Source organism: Octopus sinensis, linkage group LG2, assembly GCF_006345805.1.
Source record: "Octopus sinensis linkage group LG2, ASM634580v1, whole genome shotgun sequence".
Lineage (NCBI taxonomy): Eukaryota > Metazoa > Mollusca > Cephalopoda > Octopoda > Octopodidae > Octopus > Octopus sinensis.
The window spans coordinates 153,472,466-153,492,425 of record NC_042998.1 but is presented as its reverse complement, the minus strand read 5'-3'; the positions used below and the strand labels follow the sequence as shown (position 1 = coordinate 153,492,425).

The following is a 19,960-nucleotide window of genomic DNA, read 5'->3' as shown; positions in this document are numbered from 1 at the left end:
GTACATATAAAGATAATTACACACACACACACATATATATATATATATATATATACATACATATATATGAAAGCCCTCCTGTTATTGTAGATTTCTACACTGTAATATATATATATATATATATATATATATATATTATATATATATATATATATACATACATATATATGAAAGCCCTCCTGTTATTGTAGATTTCTACACTGTATATATATATATATATATATATATATATATATATATATATATATGTGTGTGTGTGTGTGTGTGTTTCTTTTTTTTGTCAGTATATATAGCAGATATTCAGCAAAGAGACAACATAGTAGCTTTACTACGGTGGGTGACAGTCATCTCCACAGGTTGTTGGAGCCAGGGTTCACCATCAACTTGCATTGGTGCTGTACAGTTTAATGTAATCTGTAAATAGAGAAAATAATAATAATAACAACAACAACATTTTATAGTTGTAGTTTTCCAAGGGGAAAGTAGGAGAAAGTTATTTCTGATCATGGAAAAAAACAGAACATTTTTGAATTGTCATCACTGTCATCCCCCTCCTCATCCTCTGAATTTACACAAAATAAAAATGTAGCATTGATATCTCTTGTCTCCCAAGTTGAAGAAAAAATGCCAAGTAGCATGGCCCCCACCAAATAAGGACGAACTGAAAACAAAAAATTCATGGTAGATATCCAGAATGTCATAAAGAGGCAGAAGTTGACTGACAACAGACAAATCAATGTCTTGAAGGTATTGGATTCAAGGTAGAGACAGACAACTTTATTGTTACTGCCAAGATCAAAGTCTTAGTCACAAGTCATAGCAGCATTGCATTCTCAAAGATGAGAGGACTAAATGGGTAGGACATGTGGAACCTGCCATACACATCATCGCTGACTCCTCAGCATTGGGGAAAAAGCAAATTATCTAATGTCACAAGACAGTGGTATACCTATACTGGAAAACCTGCAAGAAATTGAGCATTAAAATCTCTAAAAAGATGGCAGGACCACAAATCAAAAACAGTTACCAAGAATGATAATGTTACTGTCCTTTAGGCTATGTCAGTGTAGTCAGGCAGTAGAATCAAAGCAAACACGCCAGATATCATAATTAAAAGCCATAAAGATAAAACCTTTATGCTGATTGGTATGACAATACCTGCCAATCCTAACACGTCAGTTATGTTCACAGAAAAACTAGCTAAAAATTGTAAATTAGTCAAAAACTTTGGAGAGTGTTGACCATTATTATTTAGAAGCCATTACAATATAAAATGACCCCAAGATCCACTGATCTTGGGGTCATTTTACATCAGGACTATCCCCCCCCCCATTCACATCTGTTTCTGTTGGTTCTTGAGTCAATGCTACAAAAGCTGGAATGGTTGAAGAGTGTCCTTTTAGACAGGGACCTGGGAGTGCTTACTGTCATGGAATCAGATGCCACTGAGATGAAAGTAATCATTACCCTTCTAAAGGAATTTGAGATGGTGGCAGGGGCAAAACTCAGTGGGTTTGCAGCTCAGCACCTGGAGAGGCAAATTCATGTCATCTGAGAGTATCACAGGATATTGGACCAATGGATTGTTAATGCTACTGAAGGTTTGGTTTGGTCACAGTCTTCAGCTAAACCAGAATTGGGCAGGATAGGTGTCTAATCTTACTCAGAAATGAACCTAAAGGAAGCTATCGGTGAAAGGTTGGGTAGAGTAGCATATGTCTACGTTACCTCAGCTGTTATTTATCCCCTGACCACCTACAAAGATTTCTGGACAGTGAGGATTAGATTAAGCAAGGATCTAGAATAGGAGTCTGGTGTGTGGAATGTTGTCAGGCACACATTGTCTACCAGTCAGGCAATGAGATTAGTGAAGGGCAATTTATAGATGGTCAGTGAGATGGAAGAACATCATTACTCTTCCTTGCTCCGAGAATCAGAGAAAATGAACTGGCTAATCCAAAGGACTTTTGTGCCAGGAACTATCAAGGATAACACAGAAATCTTTGGCCTGGCAAATACTACAAAGGGATCAAGATGAATTCTACAGGTATGAAGGTACTTTCAGAAGGTGCTATGTCTTTTTGTCTGATGTCACTTCGTCAAGTGTCTTTTTATCCATATCTTTTGGCCTAACATATTTTTGTCTGATGACTTTTTTGTCCAACAACTTTTTGTCCAGTTTCAAATAAACTCTTTAGAAAACAAGGTGAAATGTCTCTAATGATATATTCACAGAACTATAATGAGCCTTGTTATAGGATTTCTATTATTGTTTATGCAGGAGGATGGAAAAGTAACAATACTCTAGGACTATGATTTTCAGACGGATCTTGTAATCGAACACTGTTGGCAGGATATTGTCATATTGAATAAGAGAGTCAAATACTGTCAGATCATTGATGTAGCCATACAAAATTACATGAATGTTGTGAGTAAAGAGATGGAAAAAATCACTAAGTACTCTGAAATGAAAGGAGAAAGGCAAAACTGTATAGGATGCAAGAGGGTAATGTAAAAGTGATACCAGTGGTGAGCAGAGTGTTGGGCTCAATCTCATTGAAACTTCAAGACTTCATAAGGCAACTGGAAATCCCATGCAAGATTGATGTCTTGCAAAAAGCAGCCTTATTAGGCACAGCACACATCTTAAGGAAAGTATTATCTATCTGAGGTCCTTGTGTCTTGACAGATGATTAAAGACTCCGGTGCATTTTTACCTACACTGTGTTATGAAGGAAGGAATAATGATAACAATAGTAATAATAATAATAATAATAATAATAATAATAATAATAATAATTTATCATTTAAGCTACAAAAGCCTGTAAATTCATCTCAAAGCTTTCCTTATACTTTTTTCTTTTACTCTCTCTTTTGAGAAACATGAAAATTGAGTGAAAAATGTCAGTCATTTTTACCATGGAACATGTTTCTTTCACTTACCTTTATTTTGCTTGCCTGTCCAATACGAATAGGAGGTATCATACCAACTTGGAGTTGAGCAACATGGAAGGAGGAGTGTAACCCAAATACCTCAACCATTCCATCATTATAGCTGAAAAATTAGAGTTTTATTTCATATCAATTAATGACATGTTTAATTAGTTGTGAAGTCTGAATTTGAAAATAAATAATGTCTTGCACCAAGAAACTAGGAAACTTATATTGTGTTGAACAGAATATAAAAACTAAGTAAATCTTTAGGGGATAAAAAGTAGATGATTTCTGATCCCAATCATATGTGTGTAAGTACAATGAGCCATTCTATTACTCATTTATGAGTAATGGAATGTAGCATATCTGCATATGATGAATCCATGCACTCAAGGAAATTACCATTCTTCAAAAACAGTTTATTTTTTAATTACCTAAATGTTTATTTTTCTCCCACAATACGTTTGCTTTTAAAAAGAAATGGTTCTCACTATAGTAAGCAATACTTCATTTATGCACCAAAATATCATGGAAAGTAAGACAAAAACTAGAAATCAAAATTGTTGAAAACAGAAATCCAAAAGGCTTTTTGGGGGGTTAAAAAATGACACAAAAATTTATAGTAACTTCCACAAAATGGGATTAGACAGGAAGTACGCATTGCAGTGAATATGTCATTGCTTGATCTATTGAAACAGGATGACAGCCACATTGAAGCTTTCAAAATAAAGAATTGGAATTAAATTCTTATAAAGATATATTCAAATTGGAATTAATGATATTATACTGTTTGTTTTAGACTGAACAGTGCATTCCTAAAGTTTTGACTACATAGGATTGTAGGATCATGCTTCATGCTCTCTTTCTTGCTCCATTATTATATGATATATACATACACACATTATATATATATATTCATCAGTTCCAATTACAAGGGTTCCAGTTGATCCGATCAATGGAACAGGCTGCTCGTGAAATTAATGTGCAAGTGGCTGAGCACTCCATAGACACGTATGCCCTTAACGTAGTTCTCAGGGATATTCAGCGTGACACAGAGTGTGACATGGCTGGCCCTTTGAAATAAAGGTACAACAGAAATAGGGAGACAGAGCGAGAGAAAGTTGTGGTAAAAGTATACAGCAGGGTTCGCCCCCACCCCTGCCGGAGCCTCATGGAGCTTTAGGTGTTTTCGCTCAATAAACATTCACAATGCCTGGTCTGGGAATCAAAACTGAAATACTACGACTGCAAGTCCACTGCCCTAACCACTGGGCCATTGCACCTCCACATACACACACACACACATACATATATATATATAAGAGAGAGAGAGAGAGAGAGGACAAGTGTCTTCTCCTATAGCCTTGGGAGTGGGTTTGGCTGATGAAAATTGAAAGAAGCCTGTCATATATATATATATATATATATATATAATATATATATATATATATATTATATATATATATATATATATATATATATATATGAGCATGATCATTGCCAGCGTCACCTTACTGGCACCTGTGCCGGTGGCATGTGAAAAACAACATTTGAGCATGGTCGTTGCCAGTGCTGCCAGACTGACTCTTATGCAGGTGGCACATAAAAAACACCATTTGAGCATGGTCGTTGCCAGAACCGCCTGACTGGCCCTCGTGCCAGTGGCACATAAAAGCACCCATACACTCTCAGAGTGGTTGGTGTTAGGAAGGGCATCCAGCTGTAGAAACTTTGCCAGATCAGATTGGAACCTGGTGCAGCCTTCTGGCTCACCAGTCCTCAGTCAAACTGTCCAATCCAAGCCAGCATGGAAAGCGGATGTCAAATGATGATATATAAATACAGAAATAATTCATTCTCAAACGCATGATAATGCTAATACAATAACGTGAACAGGATAAACTATCCATATATATATTGAAGAAAAAATCATTATATAGTTCAAGTTTACAGAAAACAAAAGACAAAAAAGAGGTGTCGGAACAACAAGAAGGTGTATTAGTTTAAGAATGGAAAAGTCTTTTGTGTTTCAAGCCTCTGCTCTTTGACAGAAATGAATAAGAAGTAAAAAAACAGAGAGAGAATGAAAAGAAATGGAGAGAAAAAAATGTGCAGAGTTCAACAGTCCAACGTGACAAGATGATCCGCTCAATGAAAGGGGGATAACAATAATAATAACGATAACAGTGACCTCAAGGAACTAAAGGGCACAAGCACATGAGTGTATGTAAGAATGGTGTGTGAGTGTGTTTGTGTGAATGGGAGTGAGTGTGTGAGTACATGTGTTGGTGAGTATGTGTGGATGGATGTGTGTATATGTGAGGCTAATGTGTGGGTAGCAGTTAATATGTGCTTGATCAGGTGGTGTGCACATATGTGTGTGTCTGTCTGTCTGTGACTAATAGTATGCATGTATATAGTGTGTTTGCAAGTGAAAGTTATCTGTGTCTATGTGTGTCACATGTGTGTGTATATATTGTCTGTGTTGAGGTATTAAGTTCTTGCATTAGTGTGGGAGTGTGCATGATGGTGTGTGGTGTGTGTACTGAGTCAAACAGTGTGTGGAGCAGCCTATATAGTGATATGTGTGGTGATGCTATTGAAGATTGTGTGTGGGTGTATGAATAATGGTGTATGGTGTGGGTGCTGAAAAGTGTTTAGTACTGGTGTGTGTGGAGTGAGGTGTTTGTGGATGTGGTATGCAGGTGTGTAGGTAGAGGTAGCATTTGAATGTAGGAGGTGTGTGGGAATCTGTGTGGGGTTGGTGTCAGATGAAGAGAGGTAGTGAGTTGACCTATATGGTACAAAGAGAAAAGATTAATTCCTGTTCACAGTGAAGGTGGGAAATTTAAACGTAAAGTGTAAACAAGAGCAACCAGCGTTCACATGTTAATGGAATGACATCAAGTTACAATTTTATAACAGGTGAAAAGAAAAAGAGAGAAAAAAACAGAAAAAAGAAGACAACAGAAAAAAAGGAAAGAAAAAGAGAGAAAGAAGAATAATTTAATCAAACAGCTTTGTATAAATTTGATGATTTTTCCTTTCATCTTATTCATTCATCCAGGGCGTGATGTTAACCCACAAACATATTTCTCCTCATACATTCTGAGAAGTGAAAGTGAAGCAGATTCAGAATATTTTCTGAGAATATGCATTTTCAAGTCTCCTTCAAAATTGCAGCTGCTTGAAACGAAATGTTCAGCAAGTTCTGTTGAACTACTGTTATTGTGCCTGATGTCGAATCTGTGCCCATTAAGCCTTTTGCTTAATTGTTCTGTTGTGCAACCAACATAAATTAAGTTGTGTTTTGTGCATTCTGCAGCGTACACCAAATGGGAATCTTTACATGTTCCAACTTCTGTTATGATTTCTGATGGAATTCACTTCACTCATGTTGTTGCACAATGAACAGGGCTTCATTATTACAATATTAATTGTAATAATAATAATCTCAACTTAATGCCTAATTTGGAGAGGAAAACTAGTAGAAATCCTTTTAACTATGAGTACCTAATACAAGTGAATAAATACCTATGTAATTGTAAAAAGAAAATATGTCATTTAGAAAATCAGTGTTTAACGGAAAATATAGTCTATCAGTGCAAGGTAATAACAGGGGATCATAAATATCATTACACTGGTTCATCTGCTACAATTTTGAAATCTACATTTCATAATCATTCTCATTCATTTAAGAAGAAAAAGTAATTCTACAAATCTTAGTATATGCATATGGGATTTAAAAGATAGGAACATTAAGTATGATTTCAAGTGGTCCAATTATTAGTTATGCTCCATTGTATAATATTGGTAATTCTATATGTGATCTTTGCCTTGAAGAAATGTATTATATAATTACTTCTAAAATAATTTTATTGAATTTTAATGAGCTTCATGATAAGATGTTGCCATAAATTTAGAAAGACATTCAAATATTTCAATTCTTAATTATAATAGCTTTTCATACATTATATAATAAATTAATTCTTCTAAAAGGTTTAATACATTTACTAAGTAGATAACTAATTGTGGTGATGTAAAATTTCTGTTTCTAATAATTGTAACATAGAATTCTTACATTTATCTTTTATTCTTTAGTTATCCAGTGATGTCAACAATACAAGAATGGCCTTTTTTTAGATTATATTTTTCTATGTTTCTTATCATTGTAATGTAGAACTCTTATGTTTTTTTTATTATTTTGTTATCCACTGATTTCATCAATAGCTGAATATAAAAATGACCTTTCTTAAATACATTTATTTTTTACTTTTATAAATTCTTTTGTTATACACTGATGTCATCATTAGTTGAATACAACAATGTCTTAAAATTGAATTCCCTTTAAGCATTCATTTTGTAGGTGTTTGTATATTGGTAGTATTTAATATTTCATATGTTCAATTCGAATTTCACTTATTTTGGATTGCTTTGATAACTTGCATTAACATATTTTTTTCAGAAATATAAGTATTAATTTTAATGATATTTTCTATACATATATAAATGTATGCATGTATGTGTATATATATATATATATATATATATATATATATTTATATATAAATGCTAATGCAATAGAATCAATTGTTGGCTTTGTAAGGTGAGATCTACAATAAAGATGTAATTTTCTCTATACGTATTTTTTGTTGTCAAATACTCTGAATTTTTTGAAATTCTGTCAAAAGATATTTGGATTTACCTGTCATGTATGAGGATTTACCTGGGATCTGTATTCTACTTGGTGTCTAAATGTTGAATATTGTTAATCATATTCTTTTAATACTGAATACTTTGTTGATATCTGCCAGGGTTTTCCATTCCCTTTTTGTCTGTTATACATAAATCATCATCATCATCATCATCACCATCACCATCACCATCATCATCGTCATCGTCGTTATTTAATGTCCTCCCTCCATGCTGGCATGGGTTGGATGATTTGATAGGAGCTGCCCAAGCAGGAGTCTGCGCCATGCTTCTGTGTCTGTTTTGGCATAGTTTTCTTATAGCTGGATGTCCTTCCTAACACCAACCACTCTATAGAGTCAGCCGAGTGCTTTTTATGTGGCACTCACACAGACAAGGTCAGTTTTGATGAGACTTTTACAGCTGGATGCCCTTCCAAATGCCAACCACTTTACAGTGTGGATTGGGTGCTTTTAAAGTGAAACCTGCACTGGTGGAGTCACCAAGTGACTTTGGAAAACAAAGTGTATTTGAGAGGGGAGTGGGCAGTGGAGCAGGTGATTTTGTGTCAGATGATGAACAATTAGAGTGTGACAATTAGAGGCAGAAGCAGATGTCTTGCTTTGGAAGAGTTTCCTGGTTACCCAACCCAGGAGAGAGAGACAGACAGACAGACAGACAGACAGACAGACAGACAGAGAGAGTGAGTGTTAATAAGAATGAGGGCAGAAGCAGTTACCTAGAGAGAGTAGGAGTTAACAAGAAAGAAGTGTGCTGTTGTAAAGGAGACACATGGTTACCTAGCCAGAAGTAAAAGCAAGGGAAAGAAGGAAGAGAGAGTGACCAAGAATGAAAGCAGAAACAGTTTGTTGCTGCAGAAGAGATACATGATTATTCAGCCAAAGGAGAAAGCAAGGGAAAGGGAGAGGGTAGAAGACAGCAAGAGCAGTAAGTGCCAGGATATACTTGCAAGGAATGGGGACCAGGGCATAGATGAGATGGTAGAGCAAGGAAGAGGGAAATGAATGGTGGCAGGTGCTGGCAGGGTATCACCAAGAAGTTATGAGTGGGGGTGGGGTGATGCAGTGACTGGTGAGAATCTTGGGTATACAGAGGGGGAGGGGGACAGGGGAAGCAATGATACAGTGAGCAGAGTAGCTGGACTGGATTGGGGAGTGGAAGGTAGTTACAGTGTATGAAAAGGAAATGTGAGGAAGAGAAGAGAAACAGTTTAGGAAGAGGGAGTGGGTGTAGTTTCGTTTGTTGGTGTAGGGTGTGTGAAAGTTTTATTGTTATGTGTGGGTGGGACACAACGCTTCTAGAACTCATGTTCACTGACATGAGCAGTGTCATTTCCACTGTGAGTCCCAACATCCTGAGATCAGTCCTCACCATTTCATCCCATGTTTTCCTGGAACTCACTCTTCCACAGGTGTCATCCAATTTCAGTGACTGGCACTTCTTTATACAACTGTCTACATCACATGTCTAAATCAACGTAGTCTGCTCTCTTGCATGCTGCATTTGATTTCTCTTACATCCAAATTTTCTCTCAACACAGTTGTGCTTTGTAGTTCATGCACATTGATACTGCACATCCAGTGGAGCATACTACCTTCATTTCTCTCTAGTCCATATATGTCCTCTGCATTCAAAATTCACTACAATGGAGTATAGCTGTTTATACACAAGCATCATACAATCTACTTTTCACTCTGAGAGAGAGTCCTTTTCTTGCCAACAGTGGTAGTAGCTCTCTGAACTTTCTCCATTCAATTCATATTCTAAAAACAATACTTTCAGAGCATCCACCCCCATTGCTAATTTGGTCACTTAGGTAACAGAAACTATCTACTACCTCAAGAGAACCTCCTGGGCATTTGAGAGAGTCTAAGTCCTGTGTGCTTTTAGTTATATATATATATATATATATATATATATTATTACGGAGATGTACTCGCATAGCAAGTAATTTGATCTGAGATCGTGTGCTGAAACAAAAACAATTGCAGCGTGGAAGGTGTTTATAAGCCATTTAAGAAACACACAAAAGCCGTTCGATTCACTTCAACATTTAAGTTTAATTTGTCAAAATATTTTCGTCGCTAAAATCCGCGACCTGTTCACTGACAAAGTCCGTGCTGCATCTCAGCACGGACTTCGTCAGTGAACAGGTCGCGGAGCAGCACGGACTTTGTCAGTGAACAGGTCGCAGATTTTAGCGACGAAAATATTTTGACAAATTAAACTTAAATGTTGAAGTGAATCGAACGGCTTTTGTGTGTTTCTTAAATGGCTTATAAACACCTTCCACGCTGCAATTGTATATATATATATATATATATATATCACACTGACCGTGACCAGTTAATATAGCGAGAAAGAGAGTGAGAGAGAGAGAGAGAGAGGAGAAAGAAGAGAGAAGAGAGAAAAGAAAGATAGAGAGAGAGAATGGGAGAGGGAGTGAACAAACAAAAGAAAGTAGCACTCAACATATTTGGCAGGTTTACTTAGTTTCGCATTACTTAAAGTTTCATGGGTGTGTAGGACAAGTCCATCTTATCAGAAATTTGGAGTCAAAGTAGTGAGAATTTAAAAAGATAGATCCAGGATAAATAACTTAGTCAGATTATTTACCCTAGAGACCCTAAAGAAGCTTTAGATAGCTACCGTCTGTTTGATTGAACACCTTTCTTTGCTGAATATTTCTTTCTTTGTACATATTTGCATTGTATTTTCAATTGTTCAGCCATAGTTCAGATTCTGTGTATCATATTTTGTTCTCTACTAGAACAGACATTTTTTCTGCATGTTTCCTCCAAATTTGTACTCTTGCATTGTTCATACAACTGCTTTGCCATGTTTCATTCTTCTGTGTCCTTTTATTGCACATGTACATTTCACCTACCTTCCTTTTGGTCAACCGTTTGTGGTCTAAGGGAGGGCTCTGTAGGTGCAGTTACCTCCCCTGACAGTAGCTGTCTAAATAGCTTACCACAAGGTGGCACATGTAACATTGAGGTTCTGGCATTCAGTTCTTCTTTGTCATCGTGACAGCAAGGTGTGCAGACGTGACCTCATTAGCTTTTGCACAACACATGCAACGGCTAACAGACATTGAGCAGATATGAGGTAGAATACTCAGAAGCTGAATATGGCCTTCACTTGTAAACACTTTCCATGATTATTCAACTTGTATATATTTGTGACCTGGAGTAAAAGCATTTAAATTTACAGATGGTTCTATGAATGCATTGTACAGTGTTCCTTCATCGAATGACATCTACTCCAGCCTTCTGAACGGAGTTAACATTAGATGGTTTCACCACGTGAGACTATGACCAGCTATAAAGCCCCCCCCCCACCTCTCCCACAGTTCAGGCTTATATGGGGATGATAGTTTAACAATCTCAAGTCATATGAATGGCTACACTTGGAATAAGTTCAGGAAAAATTGTATAAACTTTTCTAAATAAAAAAAAGGTACAGGAGTAAGGGGTCTTTTGCACATTTTTAAGACTTAAAAAAATGTATCTCTGATACAAATAATTTAATGTATTTGAAATAATAACTTTTTGCAGAATTACTATGATTCAAATTCAACTAATTAGCCAACACCTATTTCATAGACAAGGCTGAATATCCTTTTAATATTTCCTACATCTACTACTCTACAAAATCCTCTAACAACTCTTTAACTCTTCTTGGAAGAACATGTGCTGCCAGGATTTATTTGCATAAAACTGGCAAAATTCTGACCAGTCAGCTGACATGAAGTACTATAGGGTCTAGAGGTGGAGAGAGGGGGGAGAGCAGTGTCGTAGTATGTATGTGGCTGTGTGTTGGTTAGTGATAAGGCATTAGATGATAGGTCCAGTGAGGGTAAAGGTTTGGTCAACTGATGTTACATCAACCTCAAATACTGACTACTAAATCTGTGATGAAATTATTTAGAGATTACATGGGTGTGTAGGACATACCCACCTAATCAGATATTTGGAGACAGTGGGGAGAATTCAAGAGGATAAATCAAGGATAAATAAACCGTTAACATTTGAAGATATAGAAATGTTAAGAAATATGTAAAATAATCTTCTGTTAACACAGTTGTAAATCCAGCAAAAGATAATTGTAATGGCATCATAACAGAGTGGGTTATAGTGAATACATGGTTGAAATCCTTCAAGTGACTTACTGCTCCTTTTCTTTCAATCCAAGGTATTTTTTAGTGTTATGTATTATGAGCTTATCAGTTTCTGTCTACCAATTCAGTCACCAGGCTTCACTTAAAATAGAATACACTAGCTCAAGGTGTCACACAGTGGGACTGAACTCAAAATCACATAGCTGTGCGTGTGCACTCAAAGCATCTAAATGAATTCTATGAAAGACATTATTTCTAGATTTGCTCTAGAATATCATTTGGAGTTTCATGATCACTGTGAGTGAGAGTCTGGTTAAGATTGCACCAAACAGGACTGAACCATATAAAGATCACAACCTTTCAGTTATAAGACCTGTATGTTTTACCTGACACTATACACTCCTAAAGTATTTTCCAGTAGGGGAAAATAATTTCTGATACAGAATATACATTATGGATATAGTGTCCAGTGAAAAAAGTTCCTTTTCCTCTTACTATTTCACTTTCTTTTTGTGTTTCTTTCTCTTCTTCCTCTCTTGAGAAAGTAGATGCAAAACCACATTGTAACAGATATACATATATTGAGAGAGAGACATATAAACTCATATGTATGTAGACACAAACATATACACCCACACACATACATGTATATACATGTGTGTGTGTGTGTGTGTTTATGTATGTATGTAAACATCAGAGATATTGGCTGATTGGTGCTGATAAATGCAGACATTTGTATGTATAAATATGAAGTGGAGGGGAATAAATGTTGAGGAAATAAAGTATTGAGTGAAGGAAGTAAAGTTAAAAAAAGATGAAGACTTGAAAGGAAATAGTTCGATCAAATCTAATAACATTAGGCTATGCAGAGAAATAACAGAAGATTGAAATGTTTAGAAACTTGCTATTGTGAGTGAGTATCCAATTCATACCAACAAGAACAACAACCATCATTACCAGTGATGCTATCATCATTATTCTCAACAGTTTTCCTAACATCTCCAGATTCCACTAACTTCGTTATTCATGCCATCACATTAAAAGACAAGTCTCTTACTGATACACCAACCACTCGAAACACCATAGTTTTCACAAACCTGACACCTTTTTTAGTAATTCAAATTAAACTCACCTGGCAGGTATGTATTCATCTTCTTCTTCATCTGCTTTGATTTCCCAGACCCGACAACCTCCAGCCCAACTACTGATATTTAAAACAACAAGGCCTTCCAATTTGGGGAGATTGATTTTTTTACCATCTAATTCAACCTGTAGGAAAACAAAGAAAAACAACACTATCAGATATTTTATAGTGTTTTATTTTCTCTGAAGAAAACCCACTCACCTGTGTAAAGTCTGGCAAAACAGAGACATTAAAATAACGTATATTAAAATGTATATTGTACCTGCATTGAATCATTCATTCATTATATTCTTTTTAAGTTTCCATTCACTGCTGCCCTCTCATCTCTCTCTCTCTTTTCTTCCACCATCACCTTTATCACTCAGCTTTACTCCTGTCAGGAAGCCTGAATACCACGGTATGACAGCAGATAGGGTGTTCTTTACACCTTTTGCCATAAGCAAGAATCTGCCTGCCTGCCTGCCTGCCTATCATGGTAGTTTTATTAAAGAATTCGTAGTAATTTGTCTATTTACGATGTCTGTTATTTTATTACATTATTTCATTCATAATTTTTAAGTAATGTTCGTTTTACCAAGTGAATATAATTTTTAATTCCATTTCTCCATTCATAATTTTAAATGATGTTCGTTTAGAGCGGGAATGTGGGTTGTATGTGTGTGTGAGGGAGTATGAATAAGTATTGTGTTGAAGTATTTGGCTATTTTATTTATTTATCGTTGCCTAGACGTTTTTATGTGTATGTATAGGGATATATATATAGGTGTGTGATTTAGTGTATGTATTTAGATATGGTTATATATAATTAGTTATATGTGTATGGGTGTATATATAGTTTATTTTTTGTTTTGTTTTATATTTAATTGTTGATAGGTTTATTTTAGTTTATATATTGTTTATATATTGATTATATATAGGTTATATATAGATTATATATTTATATTTTTTCATTAATACTTTAATTATTTTAAAATTATTATTTTTATATTTTAAAATATTGATATTTTAGATTGGAAGTCCACCTGAAGATTGTCGATCAGGACAAGAAACAATTGTAGTGGCGTTTTTTTTTACTTTTTATTAAAATTTTATGTATTGATTAAGTCTTTCCTTGTTTGTTTTGCAAAATAGTGGTTTTGTCTCTAATAATATTATATATATATATATATATATATATCATCATCATCGTTTAGCGTCCGTTTTCCATGCTAGCATGAGTTGGACGGTTCTACTGGGGTCTGTGAAGCCAGAAGGCTTCATCAGGCCCAGTCAAATCTGGCAGTGTTTCTATGGCTGGATGCCCTTCCTAACGCCAACCACTCCGTGAGTGTAGTGGGTGCTTTTTATGTGCCACCCACACAGGTGCCAGACAGAGCTGGCAAACGGCCACGAACAGATGGTGCTTTTTATGTGCCACCGGCACGAGGGCCAGGCGAGGCTGGCAACAGACACGAACAGATGGTGCTTTTTACGTGCCACCGGCACGAGGCCAGTCGGGGCAGCGCTGGCAACGGTCGCGAAACGGAAGGCTCTCTTACATGCCACCGGCACTGGTAACACATCTGCAATTTCCATTGATCGATTTCGATTCTGATCCTCACTTGCCTCAACAGGTCTTCCCAAGTAGAGTTTCGACATGCCACCGGCACTGGTAACACATCTGCAATTTCCATTGATCGATTTCGATTCTGATCCTCACTTGCCTCAACAGGTCTTCACAAGTAGTTTTGTGTCCCAAGAAGGGAAGGTATGCATACGTAGGCTGGCTCCATCCCATGTAGAAGGCCACGGGTTATGAACTCACTTGTCCTGCTGGGTCTTCTCGCGCACAGCACACTTCCAGAGGTCTCGGTCTCTAGTCATTTCCTCAGTGAGACATAAAGTTCGAAGGTCGTGCTTCACCACCTCGTCCCAGGTTTTCCTGGGTCTGCCTCTTCCGCAGGTTCCCTCACTCGCCAGGGTGTGGCACTTTTTCACACAACTATGTTCATCCATTCTCGCCACATGACCATACCAGCGCAAACATCTCTCTTGCACACCACAACTGATGCTTCTTAGGTCCAGCTTTTCTCTCAAGGTACTTACACTCTGTCGAGTATGAGTACTGACATTACACATCCATCGGAGCATACTGGCTTCATTTCTTGCGAGCTTACGCATATCCTCAGCAGTCACGGCCCATGTTTCACTGCCATGTAGCATGGCTGTTCGTACACACGCATCATACAGTCTGCCTTTCACTCTGTGCGAGAGGCCTTTTGTCACCAGCAGAAGTAAGAGCTCTCTGAACTTTGCCGAAGCTATTCTTACTCTAGCAGTTACACTTTCAGCACACCAGCCCCCGCTGCTGACTTGGTCACCTAGGTAACGGAAACTATCAACTATTTCTAGTTTTTCTCCCTGGAAAGTGACGGAAGTTGGTCTCAGAGCATTTTCAGTGTTTATTGTTCCTGAGCATCTGCCACATACAAAAACCATCTTCCTAGTTAGCCTTCCTTTGACATTGCTGCACCTCTTATGTGTCCATAGCTTACACTTGGTGCATCTTATAGAGTTTCTACCTACACCTTTTCTACAGATCGAGCAGGGCCATCTACCTGAAGGCGTTTGTGATTTGTCTGCCTTCCTACTGATTACGACTTTGGTTTTAGCTAGATTGACTCTGAGGCCCTTCGATTCTAATCCTTGTTTCCACACCTGAAACTTCTCCTCCAGTTCTGATAGCGACTCAGCAATTAGAGCAAGGTCATCAGCATAGAGGAGCTCCCAAGGGCATCCTGTCTTGAATTCCTCCGTTATTGCCTGGAGGACTATGATAAATAGGAGGGGGCTGAGGACTGAGCCTTGGTGGACCCCTACCTCTACCCGGAATTCTTCACTGTACTCTTTGCCAACCCTTACCTTACTAGCAGCGTCCCTATACATGGCCCGCACAGCTCTCACTAACCATTCATCTATCCCTAGTTTCCTCATTGACCACCAGATAAGGGATCGGGGGACCCTGTCGAAGGCTTTCTCCATGTCAACGAAAGCCAGGTACAGGGGCTTATCTTTGGCTAGGTATTTCTCCTGCAGCTGCCTTACTAGGAATATATATACATACATATATGTATATATATATATATATATACATATATAGGTGCAGGAGTGGCTGTGTGGTAAGTAGCTTGCTTACCAACCACATGGTTCCGGGTTCAGTCTCACTGCGTGGCACCTTGGGCAAGTCTCTTCTACTAAAGCCTTGTGAGTGGATTTGGTAGATGGAAACTGAAAGAAGCCCGTCATATATATGTATATATATATGCGTGTGTCTGTGTTTGTCCCCCTAGCATTGCTTGACAACCGATGCTGGTGTGTTTATGTCCCCGTTACTTAGCAGTTCGGCAAAAGAGACTGATAGAATAAGTACTGGGCTTACAAAAGAATAAGTCCCGGGGTCGAGTTGCTCGATTATAGGCGGTGCTCCAGCATGGTCGCAGTCAAATGACTGAAACAAGTAAAAGAGTATATATATATATATGTGCGGGGAGGTTGAATTATATTTCATCTTTTACTTTGGAGGGTTCCAAAAAGGTGATTTCTAACAAAGATTCTTCATATTTTGCTGGTAGCTTACTGATGTAAGTTTTTGTGAATATGAAAATATTGTATATGGTGTGTTATGAGAATCTTATGGAAACATGTTCCATAGAACTCAACAGATTTGTAAAAAATGGAGAAGAGAAGATGTTGAAATTCTTTCAAATTTCAACATCTCTTCTCCAATTTTAGCAAATTTGTTGAGTTCTATGGAATACCTTTCCATAAAATTCTCATATATATATATACACACACACATACATACAAACATAGGAGTTCAGGTAGGGTGTAAAGTTAGGGTATTTCCAGAGAAGTACTTGACCTGAATACTAGGCTATCAACGCTGTAGAGTTCCAGTCCAAAGCCAGAATTCCTCAGGTGTAGAAAATTCAAGTTTCACAATGATTATATCATAAAATGGGTTTAGCAAAGAGTAATAATCCATGAAAAAACAAGACAAAGAAAATTCTTTAATACATCTTTAATGATTCATTATAATTGTTTCTGTACCAGCTCTATTTGCAATGACAGTTTATGCAAAAATTCTAAATGAAAATTCACATGACATTTGCAGTTTTAGACACAAGAGAGGCATTTCATCAGACTAACATCAAAAGTGTGTTTGTTACATTGTGTGTCTTTCAGACCTTGTTGTTTGGCTAATATCAGGAGGAAATAAAAAAAAAATTAAAAGTGTGGATATGGGTCCCCACACCGAATCAAATAAGGATATTTATGATGCTTGTGGTGGGGGAGTAGAGTAGTCAGTGGTAGGGTAACATAAATTACTTCCCAGCTAGCAGACCTACCTTGTGACCCTGGAGTGTGTAGGCAAGGAAATACAGATGCAAAGAGGGACAGAAAGAGACAAAGAAAGAGAAAAGGAGGGAGAACTCTAAAGGGGACAGTATTGATCTGAAATTTGAAGAAGAAATCAATAATTTAGAGTTTAATTTAATTAAAGAGTGATCTGGAGAATTCTAAACTATAGGAATGGCTACTCTTTTACTCTTTTACTTGTTTCAGTCATTTGACTGCGGCCATGCTGGAGCACCGCCTTTAATCGAGCAACTCGAACCTGGAACTTATTCTTTTGTAAGCCCAGTACTTATTCTATCGGTCTCTTTTGTCGAACCGCTAAGTAACGGGGACATAAACACACCAGCATCGGTTGTCAAGCAATGCTAGGGGGACAAACATAGACACACAAACACACACACGCATATATATATATATATATATACATATATACGACAGGCTTCTTTCAGTTTCTGTCAACCAAATCCACTCACAAGGCTTTGGTTGGCCCGAGGCTATAGTAGAAGACACTTGCCCAAGGTGCCACGCAGTGGGACTGAACCCCGAACCATGTGGTTGGTAAACAAGCTACTTACCACACAGCCACTCCTGCGCCTAAAGTAAAAAAATAAAATGTAAAGACAGAGAAATACTTAGTAATATACAGGTATATATATATTTACAGCTGGATACCTTTCCTAACACCAGCCACCTTACAGAGTGGACAGAGTGCTTTTTACATGGCACCACCACTGGAAAGGCCTGTTTTGGTATGGCTCTTACAGCTGGATACCCTTCCAAACACTAACCAGTGTGAACTGGATGCACCAACACTGGCAGGGTCATCAAGTAACTTGCAGGACTAAGATCCTTTGAGAGGGGGGGAGCATGTAAACACACATTTCACTAGTCACAGCAGTCCCCACCCCAAACTTGTTGCATTCGTGTGAATTCCCTACACACAATTCATGCACCTATGTCAATACTCTACCATCCCATTTATATTCTGATCCCTGTACATCGAGGGTATACCCTGGCACTTCACCACCATCTCACATTCCCTCTCTCTTGCACTCTCATCCTCTTGCTCACTTTCACATTCTCTCTCCCTCTGACTGGATAACATCTCCTCTGCAGCAACACACACACATACACACATATATACACATACATATATACATCATCACTATTGTTTAATGTCCTCTTTCCATGCTGGCATGGGTTGGACGGTTTGACTGAGGACTGGTAAGCCAGTAGGCTGCACCAGGCTACAATCTGATCTGGCAAGGTTTCTACAGCTGGATGCCTTTCCTAATGCCAACCACTCCAAGAGTAAAGTGGGTGCTTTTTACATGCCACCAGCACAGGAGCCAGTCTGGGGGTTCTGGTATTGACTGCGTTTGGATGATGCTTTTTACATGCCACCGGCACAGGAGCCAGTTGGGGGCACTGGCATTAATCATGTTCACATGATGCTTTTTATGTGCCACCAGCATGGGAAGCCAATCAGGCAGCACTAGCATCTCAGGGTGCTTACACTCTGTTGTGTGTGCACACTGCCATTACACATCCAGCGAATCATACTAGCTTCATTTTTTTCAAGCCTACACATGTCCTCAGCAGTCATGGTCCATATTTCACTGCTGTGTAGCATGGCAGTTCGCACACATGCATCATAAAGTCTACCTTTCATTCTGAGTGAGAGGCTCTTGGTTGCCAGCAGAGGTTGGAGCTTTCTGAACTTTGCCCGGGTTATTCTTATTCTAACCACTACACTCTCACAGCATCCATCCCCACTACAGACTTGGTTGCCTAGGTAACAGAAGCTATCAGCTACTTCTAGTTTTTCCCCTGACATGTGATGGAATCTTGTCTTCTGTACATCTTCGGTGTTTATTGCCCCTGTGCATCTGCCACACATAAAAACTATCTTCCCGGTTAATCTTCCTTTGATATTGCTGCACCTTTTATGTGTCCATAGCTTATACCAGGTACATCTTATGGAGTTTCTACCTATGCCTTTTCTACACATCGAGCAGGGCCATCTATCTGAAGTGATTTGTGATTTGTCTGCCTTCCTACTTACTAAGATCTTTGGTTTTCTCTAGGTTGATTCTAAGGCCCTTCAATTCTAAATCTTGCTTCCACACCTGATACTTCAGCTCTAGTTCTGGTAGTGATTCAGCTATTAGAGCAAGGTCATCAGCATAGTGGAGCTCCTAGGGGCATCCTGTCTTGAATTCCTCTGTTATTGCCTGGAGGACTGTGATGAATAAGAGGGGGTTGAGGAATGATCCTTGGTGAACCCCTACTTCTACACGGAATTCTTCACTATACTGATTGCCAACCGTCACCTTACTCACAGCATCCCTGTGCAAGGCTTGTACAGCTCTTACCAACCACTTGTCTATCCCTAGATTCTGCACTGACCACTAGATTAAGGGGTTGGGGGACCCTGCCAAAGGCTTTCTCCAAGTGAACATAAGCCAAGTACAGAGATTTATCTTTGGTTAGGAATTTCTCCTGCTTTTCTCTTACCAGAAATATAGCATCAGTGGTACTTCTACCTGGCAAAAACCAAACTGGATCTCATCTAGGTTAACTCTCTCCCTAATTAGTGGGGCTATAATGCTCTCCATAACTCCCATCATCTGATCCAGCAATTTGAT

At 38.0% G+C, this 19,960-nt stretch overlaps 1 protein-coding gene across 5 annotated transcripts in view; it reads right to left on the bottom strand.

Annotated features, from left to right (window-relative positions):
• Positions 1–271: 271 nt before the first annotated feature.
• The window catches only part of LOC115232565 (diacylglycerol kinase epsilon), a 119,534-nt gene continuing 99,845 nt past the window's right edge, over positions 272–19,960 (bottom strand). For all 5 annotated transcript variants that reach the window (XM_036500216.1, XM_029802520.2, XM_029802521.2 and 2 more), the window contains 3 exons: positions 12,903–13,039; positions 2,944–3,055; positions 272–414 (listed from right to left, as the gene is read on the bottom strand). In XM_036500216.1, coding sequence (XP_036356109.1) covers positions 301–414; positions 2,944–3,055; positions 12,903–13,039 — 363 coding nt within the window. In that variant the 3' untranslated portion in view covers positions 272–300. The remainder of the gene's footprint in view (positions 415–2,943; positions 3,056–12,902; positions 13,040–19,960) is intronic.